Source organism: Pleurodeles waltl, chromosome 9 (genome assembly GCF_031143425.1).
Source record: "Pleurodeles waltl isolate 20211129_DDA chromosome 9, aPleWal1.hap1.20221129, whole genome shotgun sequence".
NCBI lineage: Eukaryota > Metazoa > Chordata > Amphibia > Caudata > Salamandridae > Pleurodeles > Pleurodeles waltl.
In genome coordinates, this window is record NC_090448.1 from 734784104 (window position 1) to 734805944 (window position 21841).

Consider the following 21841-nt stretch of genomic DNA (forward strand, 5'->3'; position numbering starts at 1 on the left):
CCAATTGTCCAAACAAAAATCCTTGACCTCCTTTATGATGGACAAGACCTTTTTGGCAAACATGTGGATGATGCTCTTCAAGCAATCAAAGCAGACACTGATACTGCCAGGTCTTTAGGATCACTGCAGCATAAGCGCACATACTTTCGAGGAGCGAGGGGTAGAGGGCACTCTTCCTTTTGAGGTGGTTACCAATCATTCAGGTACCAGCTTATTCTTCTCAATTCCAATCTTCCAGACCTCAATACCATCAGAGGCAGCCTCCAGCGGAGGCATACAACAGACCTCCTCCTAGAGAAAGTCGGGAAGACAATCTAGGGACACCTCCTGCAGGCAATGACAGCCTCCAAGGGCCGGCTACATCTCCTTCTTTGACACATTACCTGCAACGTTGGTGTCAGATCACAAACGACAAGTGGGTTTTGGACATAGTAACTTATGTCATCTGCTAGAGTTCACTTGCATCCCCCCCCACCGACACTCCGCCTTCCCGAGCACACCAATAGCATCTGCATTGTCTCCTTCTGGAAATAGAGGTCATGTTATCCAAAGGGGCAACAGAGGATGTGCCTTATTCTCAAAAATGAAGCAGTTACTATTCTCGCTTCTTCCTACTCAAGAAGAAATCTAGTCTGTGGAGACCCATAATGGATATGAGGGAGCTCAACAAATATCTAAAGAAGCAATCCTTCCGCATAGTAACACTGAAGGATGTTTTGCAACCTCCGAGGGGATTTTATGGCTTCCCTAGATCTGCAGGATGCCTATTTCCACATACCCATTCACCCCAAGCACAGGAAATTCTTAAGATTCATGGTAGCAGGCCGACACTTTCAATTCCAAGTGCTACCTTTCTGACTCCAATCCGCTCCCTGGATTTTCACAAAATGCCTAGCCCCTGTTGCAGCATATCTGAGGCGCTACAAACACCAGATATTCCCATATCTGGACTGGTTACTGAAGGCTTCCGACATTCAGTCTCTACGCCACTCTCTCAAGACCATGTTACGCCTATTCCAACAACTAGGTCTCACTCTCAATCGAGAGAAGTCCCATCTTCAGCCTACCACAAGAATAGTTTTCCTGGGAGCTATACTGGACACGACTCCAGCAAAGGTGTTGCCAGCGGGGGAAAGACAACTTAAACTCGTTACCCTAGCAGACAATTCAGAAAAGAAAGTTTCTTTCAGTTTGAAAGTTCAAATCATTACTGGGGATGATGTCCTCCTGTATCAATCTAGTTCCCCATTGTCTCCTTTGGATGCGCCCTCGACAAGAAGAGCTCAACAAACAGTGGAAACAGACGCAAGGTTCCTTCAGGGACATCATACAGATAACAGCAAGGATCGTCGACTCCCTCAATTGGTGGTCAACACTGACAAACATCTCCAAGGGTTTAGGATTCTTAGCTCGGGTCCCTCCGTTTACAACAACAATGGATGCTTCGATGGAGGGATGGGGTGCATGTCTTCAAGGCCTTAAAGTGAGTGGCAGGTGGCCCTCCTCTGATGCTACTATTCACATCAACCTCAACAAGCTCAGAGCAGTGTACCTGGCATTGCAGGCCTTTCTGCCAAGAATCCGAGGCTCATCGGTACTTGTACGAACGGACAATACCACCACCATGCACTACATCAACAAACAAGGAGGGACTTGGTCTCGGTCTCATCTGCTGTCCAGAGAAGCTCAGACCATTCGGACCTGGTGCATGCAACATTCAGTGCACATACGAGCAGAACAGCTTCCGGGAGTGAGCAACACCAAAGCAGACTCGTTAAGCAGGCTTGGCACATCTTCCCATGAATGGGAGCTGAATCAGAGGACACTGAACGCGATATTCTTCAGGTGGGGAAAACCAAATCTGGACCTGTTCGCGACATCCCAGACCGCGAAATGCTGGTTTTATGAAAGCTGGCATCACCAACCAGGGTCGTGGGGAAATGCCCTTTCGATAACATGGTCAGGGATTTATGCTTACGCTTTTCCTCCAATACCTCTACTTCAGTGGGTCATCAGCAAGATCAAATCGGAGCCCTGTCAGGTAATCCTAATTGCTCCAGACCTGACCAAGTCAACCGTCAGCCAGGGTCAAGAGAGGCATCCAGATCCCAAGTCTCTCAGATTATGTGCATGGCTCCCGAGTTCAATGAGTTCGGTCATTTGAATATTCCTAATGACTGCAAAACTGTTTTAGCTAAAGCATGTGCTGATAGCAACAGTAAAACGTACAAATTAAAATGGAAACGGTTTTGTTTATGTTGTGTTCCTAATAGCAGTCATCCACTCCAGAGCAGGTTTTACCATATCTTCATCTAGCGCGCTCTGGTCTTGCGCATGCATCTATTAAAGTTCACCTGGCTGCTATCTCCAGACATAGACTGCTTTCTAAAGGGCCACCCCTCTGGTCTGGTCTCATAGGCTTATCAAGCAATTCATGAAAGGTCTGTTCCGATCTTTTCCTCCAGTCAGAGCACCGCCTCCAGCTTGGCAGCTAAATAGAGTCCTGGGTCAGCTAATGAAGGAGCCATTTGAGCCCATTCATAATTAACAAACCAGCGCTACCAGGCGCAAGACCAGATATTTGCAGGAGCGTTAAAAACAGATCAAAATCTTTAAACAGTATTAAAAGTATGCCGCTAATAGGCGGCTAACACCACCTGATGGAACTGAACACAGGCAACAGGGGTAAAATGAGGAAAGTGGGAGAAAGGAACAGAGAAAAATAACACACTCAGCAACAAAAAAAGAGTAATAGCCTAAATGAAGTGGGTCTTACCAGTAGTCTTGAAGGAGAGGGAATAGTGTTGCAGGCCTTCCAAAAACATGCAGTGTAGTTTAAACAATAGGGTCTAGTACAGCAACTGTAAAAAGACATTGCTAGTGCAGAGACAAAAACAACAACGTCAAATAACTTGGCTTGGAAGGGGTCATTCGGAGTGTGCCGCACCAAGCCACAAATCTGTCCCAACGATAGGCGTGCACAGTTTTTGTTGAGGGATTTCTGGCTGCCAAGATGACATCATCCACCTCCAGAGGAAAGCCAAAGGTGTTCAGCTGTTGCAGCTCACTCTCCAAGCATGAAAAGGGAAGTTTACAAAGGGCTGGGAGTAGAACCCTGCCCCACTGCAGAGACAGCATGTCACCCTGGAAGGGTAGCCCCATCGGAGGACAGGTGGTGAAGCCCAGGAGCTCTGGATATCATACTATCCATGCCTAATCTGGGGCCACTAGGATGACTTGGGGTTGTCCGTACTAATCTTCAGAACTCAAGGCAGAAGAGATAGCGTTAGGAAGGCATACAGGGGTCCTGAGTTCCACTGTAGGCAGAATGAGTCTCCCACTTAGTGACACCTTGGAAACTCCTAGGCACACAATTACTGACACTGTACATTTTCAGCAGTGGCGAACAGATTAAACAAAGATTCTTCACAGTTGTGGAAGAGACCTTGTACCCCCATCCTGATGCAATTGCCACTTGTTATCTCCTACTTGTTGCCGGCTGGCTTGTGTGCCCTGGCATTCAAAGATCCTGCAAGATAGTTTACCACCAGGAAAATCCCTTGAAGTTCAAACCATTCCCAGAAATTCAGTGCCGTCAGGCCTTCGACCCACTCTGCCCTCTGTTACAATACCACATGAGATCAATGTTGTCCGTAAGCACCTGTAACAGCCTCCCCTGGACAGATGGAAGGCTTCAGCAGAAGACCACCATCCTGGGTGATAGTGTACTCTATAATCTGCTTAACAGACCAGGAAGGCTTTTAACACCAAACTGATGGCCTGGAGCTCCAGGAGGTTAGTACTGAGCAAGGCCTCTGCCAAGGCAGAGCAGCAGACCTCCGATCTCTACCTCTCCCAGGTGGCCAGCCCAGAAGTGACACACTAGTCATCACGATATCTGTGGGTGGGGTAGGAAGAGGCGTCTGCGCTGACCAGATCGCGGTCTAGTAACCACTACTGCTAGGCTTCCACAAATCTACTTGCCCTTTCACTGTGGTGAGTCATACTTCTTTTTAGAGCCTACTTGTCCGGTCTGGAGATCTAATTAGATTTGGAAAAGAACAGGTGTTTTGTTCATTCAGAACATGAATGAACAATAAAGATGCCTTTACACCTTGCTTTTATCTTGTCACATTCACAGTGCGTTCAAAGATAGATGTCAAATGTCACTATGTCTTCTTGCACATTCTCTGAATGCAAAGTTAGAGGAGGGAACTGTCTGCCAATGTTGCTGGGTACACAACATTTAAATAGCTTGTAAATGAATTGTACAAATATTTCAAAATACTTTTCAGTAGTTAGAAAAGCAGAAAGTTTTTAATAGGATCAAAACAAATGGGAATTCTTTACTGGGTGATGGGCAAATAATAAATATTTGCTGAAATCCGATTTCCACATATCATTTGTATGGTATATAGTTTTATCAATGAAACTGCTTGCCAGTTGGAATGTTTGCAGCCAATTCAATGAAAAATGTCTGTAAATGACAGTGTGCTACAGCATCATGCTTTAAAAGTATATTTCTCAAAAAGTAGCACTTTAAATAGTAACTGAGAAACATTCCAGCCCCTACCCTGGTGACAACGCTATTAGTGAACTAAGAGGCAAGCTAGAGTTCATGCGTATCCCTATAAGTGGGTAAGATTTTTAATACACATTAAGCACTTTTGTAATGCAGTACATAGTAGAAGGTTCCCTTGTATGTGATAATGAAGAAAAAGGCGACTGAATGGAACATTTGCCTTGGATCACATATTTTGAGACAATATTATGGGTCAACTGCGTTAGTTAGGTTGAGTAAATCAGTGGTTCCCAACCTGAGGACCGGGGACCCTTTGGGTTCGCGAAGCCACCTCAGGAGGTCCGTAACTGCTTAGAAAATGGAATATAAACAGATTAGGTCCCAGCTTTCAGTAATGACATTCAGAGGGTTCCTGGATTCCAATAATGATTCAGTGGGGGTCCCAGTACTGATAAAGTGGGGGTCCACAGAAGGTAAAAGGTTGGGAACCCCTGGAATAGATTATTCAAGAAATTAGACTTGCAGGTCTAGTAACATTTTTGTTATTTTGAGGATTGCCTGCAGATTTTTCAGTCTCCACCGAAATCCAGATGCGATCAGAAAGGTCCCCTTGATGTTGGGCCCACAAACTTCAGATTCCACTGCAGAGGCCGCAAATGCCACCTGGCTTTGTAGACCAGCAGGGTGTAGGAGGCTATTAATCCCAGCAGCCTCAGAATCAAATTCATTGTTATTCAGGACAGAGGCTGAATGATCAGAATCATAGCGTGAATATTCAGGACTCATTTCTATGGTAAAAGCACAAGTCCAAACTGTCCAGAATATCTAAGATGAAGGGGAGTGTCTGAGTAGGAGTTGGGTGTGGCTTGGGCACTTTGATAGTGAGCTCCAAAGATGACAGGGGTTTCTCATAGTCTGTAGGTGGTTGACGAATGCACAGTAAAGCATGCCTCCAGCTACCAGTCATCCAGTTAGGGGAAAACTAGGACCCCCCAACCTCTGAAGGTGTACTGCTACCTCCACAGAAGAGAACAGCAAACTGAAAATGCTCCTGCCCCACTACAAACTGCTTATAGCCCCTGCAGGATTGGAAGGCGTCCTGCAGGTCCAACTCCACCATCCTTTCTCCAGGGTTGATGGCCAACACTGAGTATCTTGAATTTTTACTGCCAGAGGAAGGTGTTGAGAGGGCCCAGGTCTAAAATAGGAAGAAGGCCTCCATCCTTCCCTGGCAACTGAAAGTAGCAGGTATAAAAATCACGCCTTACTTCTGGTGCAAGCCCCTTGCACTTCCTGCCATAGGTTATTTTTGGGACGGTGGAAGGTGTGGTGGAGTGGCAATGAAGTGAAATGGTATCAGTCATACTATCAGCAGTATCCATGGGTACAATGTCATTGTCTACCAACCAGAGAAGAGCTGTTGAATCAATCCTGCGAACGGCTGACTGTGCTCCACTAAGGACATGCAAAAAGGGGTATTGGGGGGAAGGGGGTTGAATTTGGTGGTGCCGGTGGATGTTGGTTCCGTGAACTGAATGGCTTGTTGACCTGGACCACGAGCGGAGCTGTGACCTCAGCAGCAAAACCGCTGTGCACCTTGCTGAGGCCGACCTGGCTGCCGGTATGAGGTACCTCTCTGGAATCCGCAAAAGTAATGGTCGGGCTGATGCGCTTAAGTGAGGTGGGAAACATGACCCCAGGAAGCGTGATGTGGATCTGCTCTCTTTGAAACACTCAAGAGCTGAAGCAGCCTTATCCCAAAGGGAGTCCGGTCAAAGGGCATGTCCAAGAGGGATGATTGGACATCTCCTGAAAAACCCATTCACCACAGCCAGGCACGGCGAGATCTGTGTCAATAGATCACAAATGGTGGAGGACTTGAGCCACCAAATCCCAAAGAGCGTGGGAACAGCAGCCCATCAGGCAACTGGCATTCATGGACCTGAGGGCCAAGCTGGAGGAAGGGAATACCTTCTTTCCAAAAGGTCTCCACTCATTGGGAATCCCTATTTTGGGAACAGTCTGAAAGGTATTTTGGTTCGGCCGACTGGTAGATGTATGTACCAAAAAGCTTTTAGGAGAGAGGCGTGGCGACAAAAAAGCAGAGTTGCACAGGAGTAGGGCGGCAATGTCTCTCAGTCTAGTCGGGGCTTGGATAGAGCAAAGCTTGACCCAGTCCCTAGGTGAGTATCTGAAAGTGTCTAACAGAGGTAGGAAGGTCTCAGCAAAGGCGTATCCTGCCTGGAGCACTTCCATCCGGTACCACCGATACACAATTTTATAGGCAGATTCCCCACGAGATATATTTCTAAACGTGTGTAGGATGATGTCCCACTATTTGGGCTGCTCGTTCTCTCCCAGTCTGCCCCCATCTTCCTTAATAGTCACAAGTGCCCCTGCTGGCTACTTTATCTGTCTTGTTCTCAGACCTCAAAAGCCATTTTGCCGTCTCCAATAACTTGGGTTGGCCAGGGTGTAAGAAGCCAGAGAGCATCTTACATCCCCCCCCCCCCAATTTCTAAATTCTTACGGTACACCCCCCTCCCCATTTCTAAATTCTTAATGTACACCTCCCCCCACCCCCAAACAAATGATGGCGAGAAGTCAGGGTTACCATGAATAGGTGTGTTAGGTGACAGGAAATGCCCGCTTCCCCCATTGCTATACTACCCTATATCTCCTGAACCATTTTCATGCGATTTACCAGGTACTGATTACATGTCCTATGCCTTTTTTTTTTTTCAGCAATGCTGTGTGCCAAAGTATTGTACCCACCACAGATTGATCCATCAACACCAATTTTTTTCCATATACCTGTGCGCTCAGCAAATGCGACAGTGTACTTTCCGGCCAGACGTATTACACCTTTGCCTGAACACTTCCCTCACTCTATTCAGGTCACTTTGTTGACTGCACACAGCAATACTTGGTTCTGGAATTTTATTTATGGATGATGTTATATTAAAAACTTTTTTTTTGTTATTTAATAATGGCATTTCAATAGAGTATATAACCTCACAGCTCGTACTCCTCGCAGGGGTTATGAATGACCAGTATGTGCAAAAGAGCTGTTTCAATAGTAGCTTGTGGTCTAGTAAGTGGAGTGGCAAATACCACCAAATTAGACCTGCTTATGTTCATTTAGGAGACGGGGAGCTTTACAGGTCATGTTAGCTCAAATAGCGTACTGCGCCTGGGCTGCCGAAAAAATATTGTTCTGGATCCAGCACCATGAATTCTGTCCCGTTTGTATGGTTGGGTCAATCTATCCCAGTTAACACATGGCGTCTGAACACCACCCCCAACCCAAACTAGTCTGATGAGCCTGGAAAGCACCCTCTAAAAAAATTCTTACCTACAGGGGTGGGAATATTTACAAAAAGACAGAACCGTTTTTGGAGAATTAGCATTTTGATTAACACCACATGAGCAGCCAAAGATAGTGAAAGAGTGATCCACCGGTCAATTTGCAATGCTAGCTTGTCCAGTACCATCCCATAATTATCTTGTACTATCAGCTCTAAGTCTGTTCACTAGGATTTACAGATATTGTACCAATCTTTCTCCATACAAGCAGAAAGTCCAACACAAATCCAAAGATGTCCTCCATCATGGGAATGTGTCCGATTTTGCCCAATTAATTTGGAGGCCTGAAAAGCTTCAGAAATGTACAACAACCTGAACAATGGAGTTTAAGTTTACGCAAGGGTCTTTTACAAACAGCTTGTCATCAACATACACAGAAATTAGGTATCTATCTGCATGTAGGAAATGAAAAACTACGTTAAGCTCATATTGTTAGTGGTGAACAGTTTTCAGCCATGATCAACTATGTAAGGTTACGAAAAAAGTTGTGTCTGCATGTAAGCTCTTTTTTTAACTCATTTTGCACAACTTGCTTTAGTGGCAATTTCAACAGCAGTCATGTTTTCAAAACCCAGATAGAGTTAATGATACAATGGACCGGATAACATTGTGAACCTAGCAATTATGGAACATGCTTAATTAAGCTTTTGCAGTTAAACACAGACATGCAGCCCACGTCAATTTAATGTGTAAACAAGATCAGATTTGGAACAACATACAGGAGACAACAGAATAAAAAATAAACAAAAGGATCATAATTAAGAAACTAAAATGTAAAAGTTTAGCACCTATTCGTATGTGAAGGAAAAAAACAACCTCACTTTATCAAAGCCTTTTTCTTCCAGACGACCACCTAGAGCGTCTCCAATACCAGCAAGACATTGCACTGGTTTTTCTCCCATAGGCTCTGCTACAAAGTCTCGATGTTTCTGAGAGGTAGACGACATGGTGATGGATTCAGTTCTGCAGGAGAGAAAAAAAGAAAACAAAAAACGAAGTTACTAACAGCTTGACATCAATGACCTAAACGCTAGTTACAAAACAGGTAATTGTTATAGTTTGTAACTAGGTAATGTATCTTGGCAACTAAGATTCTCTGATCCTGCTCAACTGCCACAATATAGGACCACATAATTCATCAGAATGACAAGCTAAAGAAACACAATGCAACAAAGTTCGAGTCACATAGCCACTGGCAAACACGAGTCACATCACAACCAGTCAGTGGAATGAAGAACCCATATTCCACCCACATGTAGGCACTAGCTATGTTAACTTCTCCAATTACAGGCTGTTGTCAGGGGAAGACAGGAAAAAAATAAATACATAAATAATTTTTTTTTTTTAACTCTCCAGCTGTATGGACATAGCTTAACGTTTATGTAAATTTGAAATAGGTTTCATAAGCATCGGCGGGGTCTGTCCACACTCGAACAACCTGAACATAGCCTCAGGACCAAACTGTGAATGTGTTGTCTGCAGAGACCTGAGATAAAATTAATCTTTAAATGCTCCTGTCCTGGGCAGTTGAAAAACATTGGACAAATAATGTCCGAAACTCACGTAACTGAATAGATCCACACTTAAAAAATATCAATTTTTTGCAAAGCATCTCCGAGCCCCGTCCCCATCCCACTCCACTCGCTAGATTCAGGATTAAGGGCCAGATGTAGCAAAACTCCAAATTGCGAGTTGCAATTTGCGAGTCCCAGCGACTCGCAAATTGCAACTCGCAATTTGGAATGCAGAAAGGTGTCTCAGACACCTTCTGCTAGTCGCTATGGGGTCGCAAAGACCCACCTCATTAATATTAATGAGGTGGGTCGCAATTTGCGACCCCATAGCGAGTCAGGGCACTCACGGGGATGGTGGCCTGCTGGAGACAGCAGACCACCATGTCCGTGACTGCTTTTAAATAAAGCAGTCTTTTTTTTTTTCAAGGTGTAGCCCGTTTTCCTTAAAGGAAAACGAGCTGCACTTTGAAAAACAACCGAAACCTTTAGTTTCGGTATTTTTCAGGGCAGGTAGTGGTCCCTTGGATCACTGCCTGCTCTGAAAAATTATTATTTTTTCCAGACACAAAGGGGAAGGGGTCCCATGGGGACCCATTCCCGTTTGCACCTGGGTTACCATCCACTTCAAGTGGATGGTAACTGCGCTTTCATTTGCGACCGCAATTGCGGCCGCAAATGAAAATGCATAGCATTGCGAGTCGCAAATAGGAAGGGAACACCCCTTCCTATTTGCGAGTCGGAAATGCATTTTGCGAGTCGGATACGACTCGCAAAATGCATTTCTACATAGCACAGAGGCTTTTGCGACTCGCAAACGGCGATTTTCGCAGTTTGCGACTCGCAAAACCCTTGCTACATCTGGCCCATAGTTTTTAAGAAAGTTTGGCAAAGAATGGAAAAGGGTTCTCGACCACAGCTTCGTGCCTCTTTTCTGTCCCCATACTGTTCAAAACTGTACACATAAATTGCCATTAAGTCTACCAACACAAGCCTATTATTGTCAACACCACCAGGAACAAGCATTAACGGTCAGCTGTTTAACTTTGTCAATGTTCGTTTTGTAACGTTTTGCAAAACTATTTTTTGCAAAGGCTGTATGGGCTCAGTAAGTAAAATTAAGGGTCTAAAATCAAATGATTTAGTAGGCAGACGAAAAACGTGAATGACAAACAGATCTAAGGAAGAAGAGGGCGGACTGAAATCCTCCATTAATATATTATACATAAAATGTGTTCAATCAAAAAGTCTTGGCTAACGCCAGAACTGAAAATGAAGGAGAATCTTCATTCTCTATGTACTAACACAGAAAACAAACCCAAGTCTATCCTCAAGGATGGCACTCTAAACATTTCAAGCAGGAGATCTGGTCGCACTCATGAAATAGCACATAACTTAACAAAACTATATTTTGCCAGCTCGTTGATTTCACAGGAAAAAAATATTGTTTCTTTCACCTCACCTCCAAAACCCTCGCCTCAACACTTTCTTACTACAAACCAAACTTTGATGGGAGGCCCCGAGCGTCAGAATGCTTATACAATCTTCGTGACCCTCTGTATACCATACCAAAATTTCCAAAGATGAATTCTAAGAGGGTTTTAAAAGAGTTTGGGTTTCACAGTAGAAAGGTGTGAAAAATAAGAGTATTGAAACGTTTACCACCCCACCTCCCATCAAGACACTGCGTTAACCAAGAGCACTCGTAACTAAATTATTAAACAAACATGCAATGGAAAAAGCCAATAGGTCTTGCCTATGCAAGAGTAATTGACTTCACCAATATATTTTAGTCATGTTGAACACCAGTGTGGCTGCTGTTCAACATGGCTAAAGGTTAGTGGATAAAAGAGAGTGGAGTGTTGCAAAGTGGAGTAGAACGGAGCGTCATGCAGTGGTGTAGAATGGTGCGGTTAGTCGTGGAGACAGTAGAGAGTGGAAGGGCACTTAATGGAGTAGAGTTGAGTGGCATAAAGTGGAGTGGCACAGAGAGCCATGAAATGGTGTACAACAGAGTGGAGTGGTGTAGATGATGTTGTGTAGAGCGAAGTGGATCAAAGTAGATAGTCGAAGAGTGGAGTGGTGTAGGAAAGTGGAATGACAAAGCAGTGGTTCCCAACCTGTGGTCCGGGGTCCCCTGGGGTCCACAAAGCCTCCTCAAGGAAGGAGTTTGTGACTGCTTAGAAAATTAACTAACGTTAACAGATTAATAAAGTATATATAAAACGTGACTAAGTGTACAACTGAAATTTTTTAAAACATACTGCAAATGTCAAGGAATTTGAAATAGGGGACTAACATTTAAATTAATATCCTCAAATTGATTGGTGGGATCAGTAGAGGTGCATCAAACAGAATATACTATGGACGGTGTGTGGCTTCTATTTCATTTATAAAAAGGTCTGAACAGGGTGTTCCCCAGATTTCAATGATTTTTTTGGGGGGGGGGGGAGGGGAGGGCAATCACTGGCACACAGTGGAGTAGCATGTTGTAGAGTACAATGGTGTAGATTAGGGTGGAGCGGAGTGGCATAGTGTGTTGTAAAATAGCACACAGGGAGTTGTATAGAGTGGTGTAGAGTGTTGTAGAAGACATTGGCGAAAAGAGCAGAGTGGCACAGAGCAGAATAGAGTGGCTTAGTGCGCAGTGATGTAGAGTATTAAAGAATAGTGGCATAGAGTGCATTGTAGTTGGTATAGAGTGCACTGCTTTTTAGTAAAATTAAGTTTAGTGCATTGGCGTAGAGTGCCGTGGTTTAGGGTAGAGTGGTGTAGAAGGCAGTGTAGTATAGTTCAGTGGCAGAAAGTGCAGTGTTGCAGGGCAGACTATTGTAGACTGCAGTGGTGTATAGCAGAGTGCAGTGGCGTAGAGTAGAGTGACGTAGAGAGCATTTATGTGGTGCAGAGTAGAATAGTGTCGTAGAGTGCAGTGACATAGTACAATGGCGCAGAGTGCAGTAGAGTAAAGTGTTGTAGAGTATACTGGCATAAAGTACTGCAGTGCAGAGTAGACTGGCATAGAGTGCATGGTTTTGAGTAAAGTGGAACAGAGTGCAGTGTTGCAGAGTAGAGTGAGGTGTAGTGGGATAAGGTAGACTGTTTCAGAGTGGAGGGGTGTACAGTAGGATACAGTGGCGTAGCGAGACATGGAGTCCAGAGTAGATTAGAGTGATACTGCACTCTACACCAGTGCACTCTACTCTGTGTCGCAGAGTAGAGAGGCAGAGTGGAGCAGAGTAAAGTAATGTAGAGTGCAGTGGTGCATAGCAGAGTAATGTGCGGGTAGAGTGCACTGGCAGAGTAAAGAGGTGTAGAGTGAAGTAGTGGAGTGGTGCACAGTGCAGTTACACAATGTGGTGGTCAGGCAAAAGTAGAGTTGTAGCTGCGTAAAGTGGAATATGCATGTGTGGTAGCACACTGCTATAACAGACAACACACCTTCCATTGAAATTACCATTATATTGGCACAGACATACAATTTTACTGATAAACATATACCTAGTGTATTGGTATGTTTTGATTGTATTAAAATATTTCCACCACACTTAAATACCGAAACATTGCTTTGTTCATGCTGTTCTAATTCCGATATATCCTGAAATATTGTCACAGTTCATTTACAATATGTAAAAACTTTGCTGTGTACAAGACAAAAAAATTAACATGGTACAGCCTGCCATTTGACCTCTACCTTTGAATGCACAACAAATGACAAGATAAGAACAAGATGTAAAGGGATGGACGGGAGGGAAGGGACAAGCTGGGCAGCCTTACAACAAATAAAGCCAGCAAATAGAAAGCAAGAAAATGTAAGCTGCAAATCACAAAGCCAATGGTAAGCAATGGGCGGAACGCACTTCCAGGGAAACTTTTCGAATGTACCCAAGATGTTGTTAGCAAACCAGACAGCTGCAGGGCCTAGTAGGATTCGGCCTAAAAATGACTCCTATGCACACTCAGTTTATGACGAATAGCAGCACAGAGGAGGATGGGAGGCTCTCTTCATGCTAAGCTGCAAATGTCACTTTCATGGATTCCTTTTGCCACTGCTCTGCCCTAGCTGTCATCAGGCACAACAAACCAAAGCTGCACTGTAAAGCATTACTGCCAGACTCAGCTGTCCTTTATGGAAAATCCATGTATACACTGCGCATTGTCAATTTCTTGTGCTAACACCAAGAACATTAATGAATATGTACCGCCAATTCAAACTATGTGTTATAAAATAGAAAAGTTATAAATAACTGAACAGTTACTTTAACCCAACCATTTAGCCTCTCTGACTTCTATCCCATTATGTGCACAATCATACCCTGCCCTTAAAGACATCAAAGCTCCCTGCTTTCAGAGCTCATGCACCAAACTTCATGTCTAGCCTTTGTTTGAGATTCTATTTTCTCAACCACTCCTTGAGCTAGATTACACTATTTGACACTGTCACCCTTCTGGACCGCTTTAACACTCTAGAACAATGCATGGGATGTGGAGGTACAGTCCTCAACTGGTTCTCCTCATACCTAATCAATCAATCATTGAATTTGTAAAGCGTTCTACGTACCCGCGAGGGTTTCAAGGCGCTGGGGGGGGGGGGGGGGGGGGGGGGTAGCTGATGTTACTGATCGAAGAGCCAGGTCTTGAGGAGTCTTCTGAAGGTGAGTAGGTCTTGGGTTGGTCGCAGGTTGGTAGGGAGCGTGTTCCAGGTCTTGGCAGCAAGGTATGAGAAGGATCTGCCACCTGAGGTTTTTCGTTGGATGCAGGGGACGACGACGAGGGCGAGGTTTGCGGAGCAGAGCTGATGGGTGGGGGTGTAGAAGCTGAGTCTGTTGTTCAGGTAGGTTGGTCCGGTGTTGTGGAGTGCTTTGTGAGCGTGGGTAAGAAGCTTGAAAGTGATCCTCTAGTCGACGGGGAGCCAGTGAAGGTTTCTCAGGTGGTGGGAGATGTGGCTGCGGCGGGGTATGTCAAGGATCAGCCGGGCGGAGGCGTTTTGGATGCGCTGGTGGCGTAGTAGGTCTTTTGCTGGGATGCCTGTGTAGAGTGCGTTGCCGTTGTCCAGCCTGCTGCTGACGAGGGCCCGTGTCAACGTTCTTCTTGTTTCTTTCTAGCCAACTATTCACAAATTGGAAAGTGGGTAACTCACTCTCAGGCCCAGTTAGCATATATCAAGGGGTTCCTCAAGTTTTGATCCTTTCTCCAACCCTATTAAACTACCTAGAACCACTATGTTCGATTCTCAGAAACTCCAGGATTCTCTTCCACCTATGCTGATTACACCGAAATATACATAAAAATCTCATCCTCTGAAGTGTTGCTCTGCTTTTAAACACACTCTTAAAGATTCAAAATCTGACTAACAAATATTTAAAACTCAACCCAAATAAAATAGAACTTCTTTTATATTTCACCTGTGAAATCAAAAATTCCAGTACAAGACGACACGGCTAACCTTCCCACCCTGGATGGCTGCCCCACCACTGTCCAAAGTGCCAGATTAGAAGGAATCAACCAGAACAATCATCTCAATCTTTACAGCCACATTCCAGCCATAGCCAAAAGTGTACCACAACAACTTAGGCAGCTTTGTGGTATCAGAAAATGTATCCCAAAACATGACCGTAAAACAATGGGGCAGTCTCTCGTTCTCAGACTAGATTATGGCCTTTCCCTTCTCCTACGCATGCCCAAAGAAACCAGGCCCCCTGAGAGCAACACTACATGCAGCAGTGCGCTTCGTTTAAGGCCTCAAGAAATGAGACCACATTTCCGCTACCCTAACCCTCCAATGGTTTTCCACATAAGCACAGGAACCATTTCAAAACCACCTGCCATTACTCCCAAGGCACTTCACTCCTCATCACACTCCTACCTTTAAATAAAAATAAAAAAAAACATAGGGAGCACATAAAGGGTCCCGAAATGCCCAGTCGCTGCTTCGGGAACCTTCCACCTTCAATCAAGAACGATACATGAGTTAGTCATTCTCTGGTAGTGCCACAAGAATGTGGAACTCTCTGCCTTACCACCTTCAAAAAAGGACTTCAAGGTTCTCCTAACTGACATCGTGACTAATCCCCCTCGACCATACTTAAGTGATCTACACCAAGATCTGAACTGCCTTGGTTATTTGACTCCACCAAGATCTGAACTGCCTTGGTTATTTGACTCCACCATCTACATAAATGTTTTAACTCCGTACAAACTTTGGTCAATTTTCTCGTGTGTTAACTCCTATAGGCATATTTACCAACGTAAACGTTCTTTTTTTAACTGCTGTAACTCATGCGCAACATTAAATTGCAAACAAATAAAATAATAAAACAGTACACTTGATCCAACGAACTTACAAGCCCGCTCGATGCAGAAGTAACCCGGTCCTCGCTATAGCCGTTCTGCAACCCGTTCACTTGAACTTGCGCACTCCGCTCTGCTATAGGCGGATGTAGCGCGTAGAGTGACGTCACCAGCATGGGCCGTTGGCACTCTATCTCGGGTAAAGAAAATTCAAAAAATCCAAGGCGTCAGTAGCGGGTCCGCTGTTCGTTCGAATACGTTTAAATCGTCAGCCATCTTGGAGTGAGGCAACTCAACCTGGAACCTGAAGGATAGCTCAGTTTATAATGTAGTTTCCTCTTGTTTTTGCCAAACATTGTTAATAATACAGATCGTATCCCTCGATGAACACAATGTGTTCGTATGTGAAATGTAGAGCGCACTAGCATGCATGTTTTTAGACAAAAATTCACATTTGAACAGAAGAGAAAGAATAGGAAATCTAACGATTTACCTTTCGTGCTATTGGCGCCTGCTCGGAGTGGAAGTGAAGCCCTTGCTGTTACTCTAGATTTGCACGGACAGAAGTAAATCCTTTCTATCTTGTACGGCCTGGTAACATTTTTGTAAGATTTAGACTACTATAAGATGGCCGCCTTTTGCATGATTCTGTGGCGCTCGTGTGCCAGACCGGTCTTACATTTGCTTTTAGGTAGACTAAGGTGAAAAGCACGTGATTTCGCTTTAGACCGCGAGCTGTCGTTTCTCTGTATCTGTAGGAAGTGAACCAGGAAGGACGTACACTTCAGTATAAGGCGCATGCCAATTGGTTACTTGGCTTTGTTTTGCATCTCAGGATATAGTGGAAGAAAGGTTGTTGTGCCTCGCTTTTAACTAGGGTAAGTTTGTTGTTTACGTTGAGAAGCAATTATGTGGTCGTATCTTCTATCCATGACACATGCAGTTTTCTGTGTGAAATTTCTGTAATGTGTCATGGACCCACCATGACCCCTTTTGGATGCTGCATGTGTCGCCACTAGTCTGAGTTAAATGATCTTCACTTTAAAGATGTGTTGATGATTGTCTGTTGTTTTAATTGGGGATTGTGCGCTTGCATGTCATAATTCTAGCCGCAAGAGGTGACATCACGTGACTTTTGGTTATCGTACTGTAAGGTATGTATGTGGTATTTCCATAGCACAAACCTAACCAACGGGGCATAGCACTGTATTTGGTTAAAGACAATCTTTAATTTGTCCAGTAATAAAAAAGTTAAATGCATTGTGAAGTAAATGAGGTAAATCTTCAACTCTTTCCTAAATTGGAGAACTGTTGGGGTTTAGATACCCTCGCGGGCAATTAGTTGCGCATTATAAATCAAAGTTGATTGATTATTCAGAAAGAGACTCAAGACATGGCTTTTCGACTGAGCTCAACAAGAACGCAGTGCCTAAATACCCTCTCGGGGAACTAGTTGTGCTTTATAAATCCAAGTTGATTGATTGATAAGAGGATGTTGTTCCAGATCCTGTGTGCCTGATTGGAAAATGCCTGCTGTCTTGTTTCCTCCTTTTCATGGTTATTAGTCTGCAGTCCGGTGGTGTCCTGGCTCCAGGTGTGTCTTGAGTCGCTAGAGATGATGATTTTGTGTACGTGATAAGCTAGGGTGTTTGTTGTGATGACTTAGTGAATGATCCAGCTAGTTTTGAAGAAGGTGCACTGGCAAATGGAGCTAATTGAGTTCCACCATGATGCGGGTGATGCAATCATATTTCTGTAGGCCTTGGATGATACTGCTGCAGCATGTAGGATGGCTTTAAGGGGTTCCAATGTGGAGTTTGGGAGGCATTTGAGTACGTTATGACCACCTTCTAGATGTGATTGTGCAAGGGAGGGCTTGAACAGTAGTTCTGAAGTCTCTTTCTGGAAGAAATGTTTTGACTTTCTTTGGAATAGAGCTGGCACCAGGTTGCTGCTCCTCCCTTTTTTTTTTTTCTTTTTCGTGCAAGGTGTTCCTTGAGCGAAGGGTTGGTATCCAGGGTGAGTCCAAGTGATTTCATATTCAGTTGGATTTGGGGTTCTAACCTGCCAAGGTTCATGTCATTGACCAGGGTTTGTACTCCTATTTTATTTGTTACTCAAGGCAAAAAATAGTATTTTTCTTTAGAATGGGTTGAGTTTCAGGTAGGCGCTGGACATTCATGTCTGAATGTCTGGACAGCCTCAAGCAGTATTTGAGGCATTGGATGTCTGAAGCAGAGCAGACTTTCAAGTAGAGTTGTGTGTCATCTGCATGTTGATGTTGTTATCTCTGAGTTTGGCATCAATCAGTTTTAAGTAAAGGTTGAAAATGACAGGACACAGTATGGAACCCTGGCAGATGCCACATGTGATGGGTTTTTTTGTGAGCTGGAAGTGCTCATATGAACAAAGTGGTGTCGGTTGAAAAGTTAGGAGGAAAACCAGTGAAAGACATTAAAAGTGAATGGCTTGATATACATTAGTTGTCAATAGTTGTACATGCATTTTAGATGTTCAAGACAGCTGTGCAGGGAAATTATGTTGACAAACTGGAAGAATGATCCAGAGGCGGGCAGAAAGACTGGGGTGGTAAGTGCTTTGGTGAAATCTGGTAATCTGTCTTCCACAGGCACCTCTTCATCAGGAAGGTTCTCTTCTTGTGATAACTGGAAACAGAGGTCTGTGCTTTGCATGTAGAAATTTAAAGACTTGCCTGACATAGTGTGGTTGTTTCCAAACTTTAAACATAAATCCCTTGTCATTAATTGCCAGATAAGACCATGGTTTGAACGGGGAGTCGTTTTTATGTGAGCATTTTAATCAGGCAAGTCCCTTGTTCTCTTAGCATATTTATGACGCCTTAGCTCACCTCCTTTTGTCAACACATTCTTCATGCTCATGATGCAGTATATTGCCTTTCTCACAGAAACATTGTGACTGCTTGAGGGAAGCATTTGCACACTTTCATACAAAACAGCTCTGTAGTAGATTTTCCTATGGTGTAATGGGAGGTGTCCCTGTTATGCTTTATGGTTTGGTACAAGAATTTTTGAAGAGGCTCATGAGCCATCTTGACAATCTGTATAGCCTTTTATAGGGCTACCTTGAATTCTACAGTGCCATTTGTTTATGGCAACAAAGTAATTTTGCAAGGGTGGAAGTGGAAGGACTTTAAAAAGTGCTTGAAGTCTTTCCTATTGAAGGGTGGTCCATTGCCTGATGTGATTACTTGAAGTATGCAGCATGTGGGGAAAATTAAAGTCAGGCCAGGAATGGCACCTTCAGAAGCTAGTTTCCACTCTGGACCAGCATCTAGGAATCTGGAAAACTCTTCCATGACCATTACTAAATAGTCTCTAGCGGCAGTTGGATCAAAGAAACCTATGAATACTTTTTCCCTGGCATAGTCAGGGAAGGGACTCATTTAGAGAGGTTTAGAAGGACTGTGCACCCTCCGATGTTGGCATACCCGAGTTACCTAGTATTTTCAGATGATCAATGAAAGGAAACTACTCATTCGGCTGAGTAACAGCTGTGTGGCAACAATACACCTGTGTCTCTCCTGAGCAAGGTCAATGAAAATCATTTTCAGTGTGTAAGCGATTAAAAGCAAGTCCCTCGAAGAAGCAGATCTATCCAGTTACATATCGGAGCACCAAATGCATCACAATACCTTTTAGCTCGTTCTTGTCAATTTGTATGCATGTCTTTTTTGACACCTCCAGGTCTCTCCAGTTTTTAGGTTTTAGTAAGTTCGTCACAACCAGCAGTGTCTGATCTGTGAAAGTAGCTTGAATAATGTCACTCCTACTTATGTCTTTAGAGGTCTTTTAACAAGGTATTACTGATACTCGTAGTCAAAGGCTGATATGAGTTGTGGGCCGTCTGAAAACAGGAGAATAACTTTTCATGTTTAAATCCAGCCAAGGCTTGTGAACATCATGGAAGCAATTGTTCCTGAAGGAGTAGATCAAAATGTTAAATTCTGGGCTGTACATTTAACTTCAGACTACCAAATATTGAGAAAGGTGCTGTTGATCAGTAACAACCATTAACCATAGGCAAATAGATGGAAGGGTTCACAAGCCCACTGCCTTGCCAAACTCTTTCAGCCTAAGAATATGCCAATTTACGGTTGATGTAAATCTAGCTGGCATAGGCAGTAATCATACGTCACAGGCATTTCATATCATGGGGTGGATGCGTGAGAAAACAGCTCTATCTCACAGTTTTGGCATTCTCTATGATTTAATTTGCAATGAGGGGGTCAATATGTTCCATGTTTTTGCACTTCAGTGATCCTCATTCAAATGACTTCAAAGCCCTCTTGACAGTGTCTACACCATTAAGTCGCGACCAGTCTTGATTAACGTTTTCAGTATTGCACTGGTGGATACAAGATCATTTATATATTTTGCAATCTAAGTAGCCGCCTACAAGAAACATTTGAAGGTGTGATGCATTAAAAGATGTTTGCACCGAAAGGAGGGATAATATCTTAATGTAGTGGGGAATATTCCATCATATGAAAAGATTTTACCGTTGACCTTGAGTAACTGGTGGCAAAACTCATATTTGTTCCCATTAAATGTAATATTTTGCTCTGCAAAGGCACCACAAACTCTCACAAGGGCCTAATCTTTTTTTCTGTTGGCAGTGGGTCAGAGGATATAATATATTATCTATCGATTAACTTAGTGCATAAAAAACAGTTAGCTTCATGGTAGGCCTTAATTCAGACCTATTATTAGTAAAAACATATTGTATTGTCAGGGACGCTTCTTACAAGTAGAGTTGTAGGCTTCTCTCATGGCTTGAACTATGTTTGTTTAGGGAGTTGCATGCAGGATACCACATTTGTGAATTCCACCGTTGCGAGTAGGATGATCCTTCCTGTGAGAGGTGATTGATTGGATGGCCAATGCTGTCAATACATCAAATGATTTGGATTTGTTGCTTGCTAGGGGTTTGCTTTGCATCAAGGCAGAGAGGTTTTTCAGTGATAATGTTGCTGTTTGGCTATAGTATGGAATGTATGTTTTGAAATCTGATCCCCCAAAGTTTCCCAATTTAGAGAAAAAGAGGAACATGTTTTTGTTGCTGACATTCCTTTCCTTGCCAGGCCAACAGAAGTCTTCATCTGAAAGATTTGCTTTGAAAACTTTTTTAGCAGATGATTACGCCTTCGAAATATGAAAACTGATTGTGTGATAAAGGCTAATTTAGAGCAGTCGATGGCTCTTTCCCAGACTTGCTGTAGGACTTGGTCTGGTACTGAGATGTTGAGTGAATTTAGCCATGGACCCTGCAGATTAATTGCTGATAGGCCAATGTTAATTTTGTTGATAAGTTTATGTATAGTAGCAATTGGTGAGGGTTGGTGGGAGGATAATTGCCTGGCAGAAAATTACATTTTAGCAGCTTCTTTGAAAACATTGATATTATTGCTCTAAGGATATTTTGTGTGGTCTTTTTTTTTATAATGTTTCCCTTCCTGGTTTCCTAGATTGTGGCACAGTTTGAGGACATGAAATGGGATGAGATAGTTTTGCTTGTGTATTTGGGTGATCGTGTAAATGCAGCTTTCATACATGTATTCTAAAATTTACACGGTATGTAGCCCAGAAGTCATTGTACCCAGGGGTGTGGAATTTAATAAAATATCAGTGGGACAGGTTGCTTCATAAATCTACCTGTCCTGTAAAAAAATCTACTTACCTCTTTGGTGCCAAGTAGTGCAGTAACATATTATGGTAGCAACCTCATTATATGAGTTCCGGTAATAGCCTTTCTGATTATACCATGGTTTGAATACTAGCAATTTTCTTATTTTGACGCCGTTCTGCAAATATACATACATACTGGGGCTGAAGGTAGACATAAGCAATAGTTCCAGGGTTGGAATGCTCTTTTGAGTCTGTACAAATCTACTAACTTGAATGTTTTACAGATTTTCACCAGCTCTTGTCTAATCTTTTCTCATACTGAGAAAGGTTAGAAATTTACCCCTGCCAAGTGTCAGAATTAAGAGGTTGGAGGGAAAGTGAATTTGTAAACCCTCAACAAATTTTCACATAAGCAAATCTACACATGCATATTTGCTTGTGCTAAAATACAGTTCATAAATTTTTTATTGGAGTACGATTTCCGAATC

General features: G+C 43.4%; 2 protein-coding genes across 3 annotated transcripts in view; one reads left to right on the forward strand and one right to left on the reverse strand.

The window, feature by feature from the left end:
* BANF1 (barrier to autointegration nuclear assembly factor 1) overlaps nt 1-15881 on the reverse strand; it is a 41467-nt gene extending 25586 nt beyond the window's left edge. Inside the window, exons 1-2 of the mRNA XM_069207846.1 lie at nt 15741-15881; nt 8710-8851 (exon numbers count right to left, since the gene is read on the reverse strand). Coding sequence (XP_069063947.1) covers nt 8710-8835 — 126 coding nt within the window. The 5' untranslated portion in view covers nt 8836-8851; nt 15741-15881. The remainder of the gene's footprint in view (nt 1-8709; nt 8852-15740) is intronic.
* Nucleotides 15882-16307: 426 nt separating this feature from the next.
* Nucleotides 16308-21841, forward strand: part of EIF1AD (eukaryotic translation initiation factor 1A domain containing) — a 262470-nt gene continuing 256936 nt past the window's right edge. Inside the window, exon 1 of one of the 2 annotated variants that reach the window (XM_069207845.1) lies at nt 16308-16565. The gene's annotated coding sequence lies outside the window, so the exon portion shown is untranslated. The remainder of the gene's footprint in view (nt 16566-21841) is intronic. The other variant, XM_069207844.1, reaches the window with a different exon arrangement.